Source organism: Tigriopus californicus, chromosome 12, assembly GCF_007210705.1.
Source record: "Tigriopus californicus strain San Diego chromosome 12, Tcal_SD_v2.1, whole genome shotgun sequence".
NCBI lineage: Eukaryota > Metazoa > Arthropoda > Copepoda > Harpacticoida > Harpacticidae > Tigriopus > Tigriopus californicus.
This window is the reverse complement of record NC_081451.1, coordinates 8,419,391-8,433,657: the sequence shown is the minus strand read 5'-3', so window position 1 is coordinate 8,433,657 and position 14,267 is coordinate 8,419,391. Positions and strand designations below refer to the sequence as shown.

The window sequence follows — 14,267 nt, the reverse complement described above, 5'->3', positions numbered from 1 at the left end:
TGGACTCAGTGAGCAAGCGAGGCCCGAGCTTTCAGAAGGTATTCAATTTCTGTTACGAATACAAGCGGTACTGGATGAAGCGCGGGCGAGGTACGCCCATTTGTGATAAGATCGTGTTTAACAAGATCCGAAGCCTCTTGGGTGGAAAGATGGACTTCGTTCTCGTGGGCGGAGCTCCCTTGTGTGAGAAAACTCACGACTTCATCCGCACTTGTCTAGGCGTCACCGTTGTACAGGTAAAATAACCTTAAAGCTATACGAAAAAAAACGACTGTCCCACAGATGTCCCGTTTCTGCTTTCGTTGCGTTTAGGGCTACTCGCTCACTGAATCGGGTTGTACGGGCACCGTCATGGAGAGCCGTGATCTGTCCACGGGCACGGTAGGCCGGCCAATGACCGGCCTAGAGGTCAAGCTCATCAACTGGGAGGAGGGCAACTACAACGTCTCGGATACGCCACGACCCCGTGGGGAGATCTGTCTGAGTGGCACGCCAGTGGCTAAGGGTTACTTCAAAGTCGACTCCAATACCAAAGACTCATTCTTCGTAGACAACCAGGGTAAACGTTGGTTCAAGACCGGCGATGTCGGAGAGTTCGACAGTCAAGGTGAGCTTTTTTCAAACAGATGATATGCTATGTGCGCGAAGAGTGTGCACTTTCAATGTAAGGGCAGAATGCAATATTGACTGCCTCAAAGAAAAGAAAAGTATTGAAATTGACATTTGTAACAAGATTCCGTCTTGAACTGCCTAAAGTTTGACAAATGAATATTGTACCCTTATTACTGTGTGCCAAGTACCAAGGAAGTACCTATGAGCAGGTCAAGTTCACCTTTTCATCCTGGAAAAAAGATCATTCTTGCCAAGTAGATGCTTTTTTTTATAGCTAGTGTTAATGAGCAATGATGAAGGGTATGCCTAATGCTGTGCCTGTTTCCATTCCAGGACAATTGCGCATAATTGATCGGAAGAAAGATTTGGTGAAGCTTCAACTCGGCGAATACGTGTCTCTGGGCAAAGTTGAGGCTCAGCTGAAAACTCATCCTTTGGTTGAGAACATTTGCGTCTACGGAGATCCTTATAAACAGACCACAGTAGCATTGGTTGTGCCCAGTAAGGTGCATTTAGAGGCACTCGGGCAAAGGTAAGTCGACATACCTGAATAAAAAAACCCGCACAAGTCCCCTATAACAACCTATTGGGGTGGACAGTGTGAACGATGGTTCCGAAGTATTTGCCTGAATGTTCCAAACGATGAACAAATTTGAAATTTTTGCATTCATCAACTTGAATGATAAAAAAAATGATGCCTGAGGAATATATCGTAATATTTCGGGGTGCAAATGACTTGCTGAAAGCAGTAAATCCTCAAAGCTTCCATAAGCCACAAAGCTGGTTTGCATGGAAGTCTTCATCAAAGAAAGAGAAAGAGGAAGTAAAACGGTAGATCGCCCTCACACTCATAACGGAAAAGAAATGAAAATGATATGTATTCAAAAAACAATTTATTTCAATACATGAAATATTGCCTACATTGCAAGGGCAATGGGTTTTTTTATCAAGAAATTAGGTACAGGTGACGTTAGTGCCTCTGATGCATTACGTCCATTTTAGAAATTAATGTAGCATATTTGCCCTCATTGTTGTAGCATGCCATTTTCCCCAAAGCATGGCAATCTCACTCGCATTAACTCTTATTGTTGATCCCTTTTAATCAGATTGGGCAAAACGGAATCCTTCGAGCAATTGTGCACGGATTCGGATGTGCTGGAGGCCGTACTCAAGGACCTGAGCACTACAGGTCTGTCCCAAGGCCTGGAGAAGTTCGAGATCCCTTCGGCCTTGACCCTGTGTCCAGATCCTTGGACTCCAGAATCGGGACTCATCACGGCCGCATTCAAGTTGAAACGCAAGGTGGTTCAGCGGCAATTCCAAGACCGCATCAATCAAATGTATAGCCAGAAGCGGCCATCCTCACCCTGAGCGCATCGTTGTTGTTGAGGGCGCAATCTCAGAATGGGACTCCAGCCTCCATTTGATCTTGTTGATGTAGTTGTGTCGTGTGTCTGGTAATCGTTGCATACCCACCCAACATCCCCTACTTGCCTCAAGATCTTGGGCTGAACGTGTACTACAAATTGACCAATCAACTACTCATCACATTTTTCTTGCTAGTGAAATTACTCTCCTCCTCATAAAATAGTCTGCTTAGATCTCTGCTCTCTCGAGGACTATGAATCGAATCTTTCCCTCATTATTATTATTATTATTATTATTATTATTATTCTCATTAGTATTGAATTCATGAACCACCCATCCCTTTGAATATTCTCTCAGTTCAAGTTTTGTTAGTAAATGGAGGCCTCCACTTCAACTTCTGTTTTGTTGAGCTTATGAGAACAACCATTAAAGGGTCTTTAAGAGTCAAATCCGATATACCCTGTTCTTGACTGTATGTTTGAGAGGTTGGTTTGGGTCTTCAGTTGTTCTTGGGTACGTTTAACCATGTCAATTGTTGGCCGGAAACGTGTTTTAAGGACTATCTTCGCCCGCAAATGCTCGTATTAAGCTCGTAATGCCGCAATGAGAAAAAATCATGGCTGAGTTTGCGGGGCTCACCAAAGACATACATCTGCAATTTCTTGGAACATGAGTTCAGGCACACACTTTAAGTTTTTTGACTTGTCAAACTCTGCTTTGCGCAATACTTAAAAACCTTAGAGGGCTTGTGACTAGCCCTCTAGAAAAACCCAATTCGGACCACTCGATGAAGTTGCGTGATCATGGGTCGTACCATAGAAAACCATTATATGAAGTTATCTATGGGTCGTACATACGCCAGGCGCATTGGTTTCTATTACTTCAAGGAATTTAGCTCGAAAAGTGAAAAAAAACGGTTCAAATTGAAACTAAGATAATCATAACAGGTGGATGAAACTGTCACACCTGCCCTGCAGTTTGAGGGAGGATTTTTTTTCACCACATTTCCTTCCAGCTGAGAAGACGGATTTTCATGATGTTTCTTTTGATCATTTCCTATGATAAAGCTATTCACACGTTCATGATGGAAAACTTCCATTTACGAATTATTTGCTTTAAAACTACTGTAAGTTATCCTGTGCATCCCTCAAGAATATTGTGAAATATTGGTAATTTTATCTAAATTTTCTTGTGCAAATTGAAGCGACAATTTTTGGCAATTTTGGTGCCAATTAAACCCACCTTTATCCACAAATTTTCCCCGGGCCCACAATTGATCACCCAAACTATCACAACCACACTCTCTTGCCATTTGATTATATGAACTAGTCGATTCAGCGTTCTTTCCCGGGGTATGAATGGGGATATATTTGTGAACAAGTATAATAATCTTAAAAGACAGTTTTTTCCTATGTCTCAACAACCATCTTTGTATGTAGTGACCAATCTCGGCCGTTTCAAGGCAATAGAAGAGGACGAACTTGAATTCTAGGACACTCCGTAATCTCAATATAGAGTACAAAATGACGGTAAGAACTTATGGCGAGTTCATACCTTTCCGCTCCTACAAAAGATACCGCTCCAATATTTCCAACAATGGGGCTTTGTCTTGTGCCTAACATCCCTCGATGGATTTTAGAGAACTATTTATCATGCATGCTGAATTCTATACCCAAATGAAGGAATTCTTCGAAAAACAAAGGCACACCCTCCTTTTCTGACGAACTAACACGCGAGTAGATTAATTCTAAGAGGCAAAACCTTCGCCTCAGGTAAATTAATAATGGCATTTGGAGAACGTTTTCACCGTTTATTCCTAGTAGGAGAATAAGGTCGGGAAAACAAGTTATGTATGCAGCATAATAATTTACCGTAACTGTAATTGTTCTTGTCGTAGCAGCAATATCAGTAAGATCGAGGTTGTCCAAGTTTCTGTATCATCATGTTCAGTGTATTCATTAAAATTGCCATTCCTTTCGATGAGAGACAAACAAAAGACTTCTTCCGCCAAAAAACGGCAATCCGGTTCATGCGTGCGCCACTCCAGAATCGACGACCGTGATCAAGAAGGTCATCATCGTCAAAGAGAAGAAAGGGGGGGGGGGAAGTTCAGCATCATCGTTTCCTTCTTCTTTGTTCTTGACACGGGTCTTCAAATAGGAAGGCGGCTTGGGTTGGATCATCATTGATGGGGACAAACCTCGTCTCGTGGGGAAAGTTCACAAAGTCATTCTGGTTTCTTTTTCTTCATCATCATTTCAGGGACTAAAGAGTTGCGCAAGGGAGCAAACTCGGTCCCTCTTCTTTCTTCTCCCTTCCCTCACAAGAGAATAACAGATGCTCCCAATGGCGTTCACTACTCGCCTGAAGGTCCCACTCCCACATCGGTTTCCTCGTAGCACAATGGGGTGTGAGCGTGTCCGGGGTTTCGTCTAAGGCCACGGGGTACTGCGTCAGCTTATGGGTTGGGGAAGGGCGGGAGTTTGGGGGGGGGGAACAACTCCTTTTTTTCGGAGCGATTGAGGGGCGTATAAGATCTTCAATCATAGCATGTACACGAGAGGAAAAAGAGAGAAAAATGGAGAACAAATGGTAATAATAGGGTATTGATGTTGTTTAGTCGTCGTCAATGTAGCCATGAGCAACGGTAGCAAATAGGGAGAAAGAGTAAGAGAAGCAGAATCTTTTTTCATCACACACAAACACTATAAGGGGGTCGGGTCTTCCAAGCACTTAGATCCTCCTAGGAGGCTCTTTTTTCCAGGCACAACAACCTTGTTATTCTTGCCACTTTTGGTTCCAGTACTCGCTCTAGAAGAAAAAGAAAAGACAAGGGCACACTTATTTCCAATTACTTTTAATCAAAATATTTTTTTCTTTTTTGACTCACCATATTTCTTTTGGCCGCCGATGGGTCGCCAAATCCGACACCAGACAGGTTGATCTTCTTACCGGCGGAGCCTTGAGGTCCGCTCAAGGAATAGGCTCCAAACTCATTGTTCTTGGTCGGAGTGACATTGGGAGACATGCCGATCGACGTGGCCGGAGATTGGAGGCCACTACCCATGAGGGTGTAGTCGCTCATCATGCCTCCACCTGACTGGGAGCAATTGAAGGAGGAGGCACCTTTCAAGAGGCTATCCAGGGTGTGGCCGGTCAAGCTGGAAGGGATTGCAGCCATGCCCCCACTCCCTCCTCCGTTGGTCAGGTCAGACGACCCGTACAGGTCCCAATTGGACATCTTGAGCGGGGGAGGAGGCTGCTGGTGTTGAGCGGGCCCTCCACTCCCAAGCGGCACTCTGCGCTCGGCGCCAATGGGTCGCGAGAAACGGGACGAATCATTGTCCATCATGCCAACCGGGGGCGAGTTCATGTAGGGCGGGGGACCACTGGGTGGCGGAATGGAGCTATTGAAATCTCCGGTTCCGGCCAGCATGTCGTTGATCTCCTTCAATGAGCGCCCTCCCAGGTTGGACAGGTCGTAGTTGAAATCGTGATTGGATGACTGTAGGCTTTGATTGATGGAACTGATACTGTGCCCGCTCAGAGCCGACATGGCCACGTTGATGTTTGGGTTGTGGTTCGAGTAGATTCCTCCACTGGAGGTGGTGATGGCCGAGCCGTAATATCCCCCATGATTCTTCATCCCCATGCCACTACCTGGAGGCAAGGTGTTTCGCATGGGCGGCGGACCACTCATGACGTTGTTGCCCATCTTGAAGCTCTCCCCAGGGGGTCGCATAAAATCAGGCGCATGTGGGTTTAGCTTGGGTCCGCCGTGCTGTGGCTGCTGATGTGGCTGTGGTTGTGGCGGTTGGGTGTTCATCATGACCATGGATGGATTATTGAATCGGGAACGACCCATATAATCGAAAGGGCTGGGTGCGTCAGAGGTGGGCGAGCCATTACTGATTAGATCTTGAAATCCAGCTGCGTTGCTCAATTGCGAAGCCAGATTCATGAGATTGATACCTTCCAAAGTGTTGTTGGGTTTGGGCCCGTTGACGCCCACGCCACCCCCATATCGGGGCACACTGGCTGAGCTGTAGAAATCCTTCTTGTCCATGCCAGCCACAGACGAGGGTCGATTCTGTACCATGCTGGGACCACCTCGAATGTGATCCAACTCTGAGTCAGGAGTCATGGCGCGCCCACTACTGTAGTTGTTCGTCGCACCAGTCCCAGCTCCGCCTCCACCTAAACCAGGGCCCACAGGGGAACCCCGATTCCGACCCAAGGGAACACCCGGGGCGCTGCTGTTGGGGGTCATTTGAGGTCGGAAGTAGTCTGGCTCAGACCCAGGGGACAAGGTGGACTTGCTACCACTGGCACCCGAGGAGGATGCAGGGGGTCCGATGGGTGCAGGCACATTGGGGCTCATGGGTGTTCCTGGGGCAGAGTTGCACCTCTCTTGGGTTTGATACAGCGAATCCGAGGGATCCGAATTCGATCCCGGCGACTTGCTCAACCAAGAGGCTCCACCTCCGCCCGCGGCCAGCACTCCCGGACCCGGAGATCCAAGATTGGCGCGATTGAATCCAGGAGCCTTGGACATGTCCACACTCGGGGGCAACGGGGGTGCGGGCTGGTAACGCAAGCCCGTCTCTGAAGGTCCGAAAGAGCTCTCCATGGTGTCCCTCTTGGCGGCCAAAGAATTGGACGAGGTGCCGGGGTTCGTGCTCCACTCCATCTTGTATTTGAACGGAGAGTACTCCTTGTTGTTGAGGCTGGCGTGATTGTTGGTCATGTGTCCCACAGCGGGCGCCACCGGTTTGCTCCTCAAGTTGCTTGACAAGGATGGTCCTACATTGGCCGTGGGAGTCATGCCCACGGATGTGCTGTTGCTGCTCCCGATGTTGAATCGAAGGAATGAGTCCATCTTTGACCCGAGGTGAGGCATATTCACTTTGGGAGTGGTTGCCGCCAGAGGTTCTTCGCGATCTCGCTTGCTAGACGACATGGCTGGCAGCGGGCTCGAACCAAATGAGCCCATGGGTCTCTGAGATCCCGGGTGGGCCCCCGTGGCAATCATGCCGACGGGCGAGCCGCCATCGGATCCACCAGCTACGGCGGCGAAGCTTGAAGGTTTCCCTGGCTTCCCGGCGGCCACTGGGGTCCCGGGGAAGGGGGCTTTGGGCACGGGCGTGGCGCTGGGCTGGGCGTTGGGCTGGGCGTTCCTCTGGACTTCACCTTTGGCAATGGCATTGGCCGCTATCTGCGGACTCTTGGACGAACCCGAGTTGGACTTGGTCAATCCACCGACCAACATCAACGGTTGCTGCTGGGCCGTGGTCTTGGACCCATGAGCAGCGATGGACATGTTCTGGCCCATGGACAGTTTGGACATCAGGGGTTGTGGGGGCTGTTGTTGCTTGTTGGTGACCACCAGTGTCGGATGTTGGACCTGTTGTTGTTGCTGCTGCTGTTGCTGCTGTTGCTGTTGAAGCTGCTTGAATGGCTTGCCAATGATATCGGCCATGTCCTTCTCTGGGTTGTTGATGATCTCCTGAATCCAGGTGTTGGCTTGCCGCGTGGCATCGGCGGAGCCCTTGATCAAGATGGTGCGGTCCACTCCGCCCTTGCTGCTCTGCTTCTCCACTTCAATGTGGGCTCCGGACAGTTCCCGAATGGCGTTGATGTTACACCCTCCCCGGCCAATGACACGGGATATGGCATTGGATGGCACGGAGACCTTCTTGGACTTGCGCACGACCTCCTTCCATCCTGTGGAAGCAGCATCTGGATGCTGGTGAGCTTGCACGTGCTGCTTCTCTCCAACCGCCGACGAAGCGTTGTTTCCATGCGTCTTGTTCTCCACGCCGCCCCCTGGTGGGCTGTTCCGGGTGGTGGCGGGTTTCTTGGGCGACGTGCCCGAGCCCAGGGTCAAGTTGGCTAGATTCTTCTCAACTAATTGGAGGCGATTGTTCCGAGTGGATGATGACGGCGGGGGATTGATGTTCACGTCGGGGGCTCCTGACAACGAAGCCTTTCCCCCTCGACCTTTGGCCTCTTGCTCGTGATGCAGAAAGCCAGAGATTGAGACCGAATGACCTTCAGGCGTCTTGGGCACTCGGGACATCTCGAGGGAGTCTTTTCTCTCTTCCAATGGAACCACCACCGTCATCTTGGAGGGCTCCTCTCGCACGGTCTGGAGAGGAGGGGGAGCTGCAGGGGAGCATCCTCGCTCGTCCTGGTTCCGCTCGTTCTTCTCCTTCTCCTTGTTCTTGTTTTTCTTGTTCTTCTTCTTCTTGTTGTTGTTGTTGCTACTGCTAGCACTGATGATATTGGCGTGATCATTGCTCCCGGTGGCCGCATTCGACAGCTCATCTTTCTTGCTAGATTCGTGGGAGGCGGCACTGCCTTGGCTATTGGCATCGATCCCGGAGTCGCCCTCGTTGTGGTTCAACGCGGTGATCACGTGGTCGGGAGTTCCATCTCGTTCGTCTTGACCTCCGGCTTTCAGGACATCGGCGGCACTACTACTGTTCTCCTTGTCCTCTTCATCGTCCCCGTTTTTGCTGCCCTCGTCATCCGCGATTTCCTTGTCATTGGCGGTATTCTTGACCATCTTTTCGGCCTTCTTCCGCTTCTTCTTTTCGCGCTTCCGAGCAGCCGCTTCTCGCTTGCTCTGCTCTAGTTTCGACTCTCTGTCCAGCTCCTCCAGCAGGATGGATGCGTTCTTGGCGGCCTCGGCGGCTTGCCGTTCCTTCGCCACGCGAATGATCTCCTTGCACTGCTCGGTCTTCTTCAGTAGATCCTTGTCGCTCACACTGATGGTGGCAATGTAACGCGTGAGCTCTTGATCCGAGGGGAACTGATTCACTTGTTTGACCATCCATTTGACCACTTTCTGGTGACCTTTGCGGAAGGCCGCCATTAAGCACGACACCTTCCGGTTGTCCTGAGAATCGATATCCGCCGCGGCCGAGTACAACAACTGGACCACTTCCAAGTGGCCTCCATTGCAAGCCAACCAAAGACTGGAGTTCCCTTTCTTGTTCCGCACGTCCACTTGGGCAGCATGACCCAGGAGAAGCTCCACAAAGCGGTAGTGACCCTTATCGGCCGCAATGGTCAGGGCGGTATCTCGACTGCTCGGCACAGGCGGAGCGTTCGCATCCGCCCCTTTGTCCAGGAGGACACGCCCCACCTCCACATAGCCGCCCGATGCGGCTTCCATGAGGGGCGTGAGTCCGGTTTTGGCGCGGTGCTCGACGTTGGCTTTTCGGTCGAGAAGGAGGGACACCACCTCGTGGCGTCCTTGGAAGCAGGCGAGGGTGAGGGCGGTGTTCCGATTGGTCTCTATCTGAGCATTGATGTCACTCCCCATGTCCAGCAGGAGCTTCACCGCGGCCGTGTGTCCATTCATGGCGGCCAGCATGAGCGGCGAAATACCGAGCTTGGAGCCGGTGCGCGAGTTGATCTCGGCCCCATGGGACAGGAGGAGCTTGATGATGTTCACATAGCCACCAGAGGCCGCCAGAGAGAGGGGCGTGTAGTCCGACACGTTCCTGTGCTCCTTGTTGGCATTGCGGGACAGCAGGATATCCACCACTTCGTAGCGCCCTCCTGAGCACGCCAGGGACAGAGGGGTATCCTTGGTACGCTCCGACTGAGCCTCGATGTCGGCACTGTGCTCCAGCAGGATCTCAACCACCTTTTCGTGGCCGGCCGTGGCCGCCAGAATCAATGGAGTGAAACCTTTCTTGTCACGGTGCTCTGCAATACAGATCAATGTTTGGTCAAGAGTTGTATCACCATTGGCAATATTTCAAGAAATCAGGCAACTCATGGGTATGTTCGCGGTTAAGATATCTTTGGAGAATTTTTGAGCAAAAAATAAGTTCTCTGATTTCGATCTTGAACTCTCTTTCTTAATGATTGATTACTTTGGATAACTATTTGGTGTCATCTTAAAATAATTAAGGCTTTTTTCAAATTTCAAATGCCTCAAACCTAACTTAGTATCCAATCCTATCCAACAAGATTGCATACCTATGTTGGCTCCTCTGTCCAGAAGCAAGGTGACGAGCTCCTCGTGACCACCGGCACAAGCCAAGGTGAGCGCCGTATCGTGATTGCTATCCGTCTCAGAGTCCAGATCCACAAGAGGAGTGGGTCCAGCTTGACCCGAGAGTTGACAAATTTGATTGTCCAATCCGCCGGCAAAGAGGTCGCCGGAGACATTAGGATCGGTCGAGGTCGCAGGATCGGTCGCTGTTGGAGGGTTGCTACCCCCGGGGGCAATCACGCCCAGATCCACGGGCGCCACAAGGCCGTTGTTGTTCCCTTTCTTACTCTTGATGCTTCTGGCCTTCTTGGAGGAGGTCACGCCAGCTTGCTTGTCGGCTTGGAGTTGCTGCAGTTGCTGGAGCTGTTGCTCCTGTTGTTGTTGTTGTTGTTGTTGCTGCTGCTGCGACGGGTCCAGGCCACATTGAGGCAGGTCAGGCTGCTCTCCTGACAAGTAGATCGTGTCTTGAGGATGGCCGAAGTAGTTGGATCCGTCCGACAGGAAGTTCATGTCCGCTCCTTGACCAAAGGCTGAATCGAGGATAACAACATACATGTATTATAGACCCACTCCAGGCTTTCAAAAGGGGTCATTATTATGGGGCACACTTACGGAACTGAGGTGGTTGGAGAAGCAATTGATTCCCAAAGGAGGCGTTGGCCTCGACCGGAGTCATTAGGGCACCAGGTCCACCCAAGGCCATGGACGAATATTGAAGCTACAAGCAGACACATACGAGACATTAAACAGACAATATTTGAAAAAGAAGGTATGCAAAATCCTACCACCGTTTTAAGGATATATCTTTTTCGTTTCCATTTTCACGCTTTACGAATGATCATGTACTTAAATGTATGAAAGACGAATGGCATAACCTAGTGTCAAAAGGTTATAAAGATCACCACAAAAACCTTTCCTTTCAAAGAGAAATTTCTTGATTTTGAAGTTGACCAAAAAATATCAAAAAATGTTTTTTTCAAACAACATTTGAGAAAGCTTATGTCAAGTTGGAAAACTTGTTCGTTCTTCAAAATCGAAGCTAAAAAAAAGATTGAACGGAACTTCAATATTCTGATTAATTTCATAATTTCTTGATCATTTTCAAAAATCTTTTATTTTGCGCTAAAATGATTTTCTTTTTAAATATGCCTAAAATGTTCTTTAATAGTATCTTTTGTTTTAAGTGACGTTAAACACTTCAATTGGCTCCTTACATTTTGATTTTCAAACAAGTCAATCATTTTCATTCAAAAGTTGGACATGTAAACCATGCAATTGGCAAATAGTAGCTTAAAGATATTTTTGCTACCAAATTAGATGCAAAATGTGTAGAATTAATTGAAATTTCACTTTTGAATACGCAACAATGAAAATGGATCAAATATTCATGAAAATCTTTTCCTCCGACATATCTTGAGTAGATTCATAAAATCATTAGCGCTGGCAACAAAAATGTCAATTTTCCAAAAGTTGTTCCTTTTCTTTCCCTAGCCATAAAGCGAGTGCATCTGGCATCAGAGCCAATTCTTAATCCATGTTGTGCAATGTCTGCTTACCACGGCTGCATGAAGTCCATCCTTGTAGTCCAGAAGAGCGGGATTATCCCTGTCCAGGGAGATGTTGATGTTCTTCAGACCCGCGATTTGGCTCTCGATCCGACTCGTGTCCAGACTGCTCAAGAGGGCTGGATCCTGGGTCAAGGGCTCGATCTCGGCCGACGGAGGAACCACCATCCCCTTGGGGCCTTCCAATTGGTAGAGGGCCTGCACGGCTTGGTTGGCCTGCGGCGCTTGGACGTACTCGTAGGCCGCATCCTCGTGGCTGCTAGCCGAGCTCTTGGCCCCGTCCTTATTCCGCTTGTTCTTGGCATTCCCGTTGTTGCTCGCGGAGCCGGTGGAAGTACTCGCCGAACTGGAGGAAGAGGTCCCCGCCGCAACATTATTGGTGGTGTGTTGTGTGTAAGCCAATTGTTGCTCCACTTGCAGCTGGAACTGCTTGATCTGCTGCTGGAGCTGTTGCTTTTGTTGGAGGATCTGCTGAACCCTTTGCTGGAGCTGATGATGCTGATTGGCGTTGTTGGAGGTGGTGGGCGTATTGGTAGTAGTGGTGGTGGTGGGGTTTGACGACGATGACGCTGTTGGGGTATTGGTGGTGGTTGGGGTTGACGAGGTCGCTGTCGCGGATGATGAAGTTGCTGAAGACGGCGACGCTGATGGGGCTGATGATGCTGATTCGGCTGCAGATGTGGTTGATGCCGCTGAATTGGATGCTGGGGAAATTGCTGAAGATGGTGCAGACACAGACGGTGATGCTGAAGATGCTGCTGATCCACTGGTGTTGGTGTTGGCCAGTTGTTGCTGTTGCTGTTGCTGCTGTTGCTGTTGCTGCTGTTCCTGTTGTTGCTGTTGTTGGGAGAGAATGTGCTGCTCGAGTTGCTGCAACTGGGCCACGTTTTGCTGGAGAGCCGCCAATTGTTGTTGGTTGGCAATCGCATTCTGCTGGAGAGCGGCGAGAGTGGCTTGGTTTTGCTGTTTGAGCTGGCGTTGTTGGTGAACCTGTTGCTGGAGTTGCTGGTTCAACTGCTGGAGCTGTTGAAGCTGGGCCAGTTGCTGGCTATGTTGCTGGAGAGCGGCCTGCAATTGCTGAGACGAGGAAGTGGGCGACGTCACATTGGTTGTGGTGATAGTGGAGGAGGGCCCGCATGCGGCAGGCGTGGGCGGCGAGGTTGAAGTGGCGTTAGCAGCCACCACACTCCCTGCCACGCTCCCACTTGCCGGAGATTCCAAGGGCAACGCCCCACATGGGCTCTTCTTTGCGCCTCCACTTCCTCCTCCTTTTTCAATCTTCCTGCTGGGCTTGGCTTTGGGACGCTCTGAAGGCGGCATGTTGGCCAACGCACGTTGGGACAGCATGGCTGGCCCATCTCCGCTCCCAGCGGACACAGCCGACGCCGCCGACGCCGCAGTAGATCCAGCCGATGCTCCCGAGGGTGATGAGGCCGCGGCAGATGGTGCCAGGGGGACCGCGGCGGCATTGCTCGTAGGAGAGGGGACACTTGCCGTTGGGACACCAACAGGTCCTGGAGGCAGAGCCTTGCCATCAATGGTGCGATTGGCAATGTACTGGAGGATCTCCTTGCTGGTGAGCATACGCTTGTTGGGGTCGCTGGTGACCGCTTTGGGTGGGTTGGATGATCCTTCGCCACTTTCCCGAAGCAGCTTCTGCTGAGCCTCGGCCTTCTCCTGTAGTTCACGCTCGACACGCTTCAACTCGAGCACGATCTGCTCCTTCTCCTGGATCTGCTCCTCCTTGGTGGCGTTTTCGGTGCGGTTCAGCATGGATTGGATGTACGACTTGGCGTCCAATCCCTTGTCCGCCAGGCCCTCCAGCACGAACTTTGAGTTCTCAAAGTAGTCATAGCCCGATGAGTCGGCATGCAACAGGGACGACGAGCTCGCGTTATTGGCATGGTTCGTCTTGGCCACCTTCCCGCCCGACGAGGCCTCCTTGTTGGGCGTGCCCGGCACAAAGTTCGAGGGCACTCCGCGCTGGTTCTTGCGCAGCACGGACTTGACCGGCAGGCTCACCGTAGGCGGGTGCTGATGGTGGTTGTGGTGTTGATGGCCGGTGGAAGCGGAGCCGTTGTTATCGGCGGCACACAGGAGAGTGGACGGGGACGTGGCGGCACTGGATGAGCACGCGGGGTGGTGCTGATCATCGGCGGTGGTGGTGGTGGTGGTGGTGGCGGCGGCGGCGGAGGCGATGGGCAGGCCGGTGACGCGGTCAATCAGCGTGGACGAGGACGTGGAGGACGCAGGGTCGACCACGGGGTAGGTGTTGGGGTAGTCAATCAGGAGCTGGACCACGGTGGTGTGTCCGCCTTTGGCAGCCTCGATGAGCATGGTCGAGTTATCCTGAGAAGGAGAGAATCGAGGCAAATTCCTTTAGTAACCGAAGACATGGGGACTGATGATCCTTAGAGGGAACAATGCATTAGGTCAAACCTTTAGCGGGTTGCGAAAGTAATGATGGACCACCTCCAGTTNCCCGCGTCCAAGAGGGCCTTCACCACGGCTTCATGACCTCCAGCACAGGCGTGCATCAAGGGGGTGTTTCCTGGAAGGCATGAATCATGTTCAATGCATTGTCTCCATGGCATACATTTATTTTTCCTGATACCATCCATGTCTAGACATCAATTCAATCACGGTCTGACTGTTTCAATGACAACACTAATGTTCTAACAGTTGTGAACGTTACACACAGTTTTAAAAAC

At 50.5% G+C, this 14,267-nt stretch overlaps 2 protein-coding genes across 2 annotated transcripts in view; one reads left to right on the top strand and one right to left on the bottom strand.

The window, feature by feature from the left end:
- LOC131892338 (fatty acid CoA ligase Acsl3-like) overlaps positions 1–4,474 on the top strand; it is a gene marked incomplete in the record, with an annotated part of 11,217 nt that extends 6,743 nt beyond the window's left edge. The window contains 4 exon segments of the mRNA XM_059242148.1: positions 1–236; positions 313–607; positions 946–1,144; positions 1,719–4,474. Of these exon segments, the coding sequence (XP_059098131.1) occupies positions 1–236; positions 313–607; positions 946–1,144; positions 1,719–1,983 (995 nt within the window).
- The window catches only part of LOC131892337 (ankyrin repeat domain-containing protein 17-like), a 14,955-nt gene continuing 4,464 nt past the window's right edge, over positions 3,777–14,267 (bottom strand). Inside the window, exons 9-13 of the mRNA XM_059242147.1 lie at positions 11,548–13,905; positions 10,604–10,709; positions 9,976–10,521; positions 4,871–9,699; positions 3,777–4,791 (exon numbers count right to left, since the gene is read on the bottom strand). Coding sequence (XP_059098130.1) covers positions 4,759–4,791; positions 4,871–9,699; positions 9,976–10,521; positions 10,604–10,709; positions 11,548–13,905 — 7,872 coding nt within the window. The 3' untranslated portion in view covers positions 3,777–4,758. The remainder of the gene's footprint in view (positions 4,792–4,870; positions 9,700–9,975; positions 10,522–10,603; positions 10,710–11,547; positions 13,906–14,267) is intronic.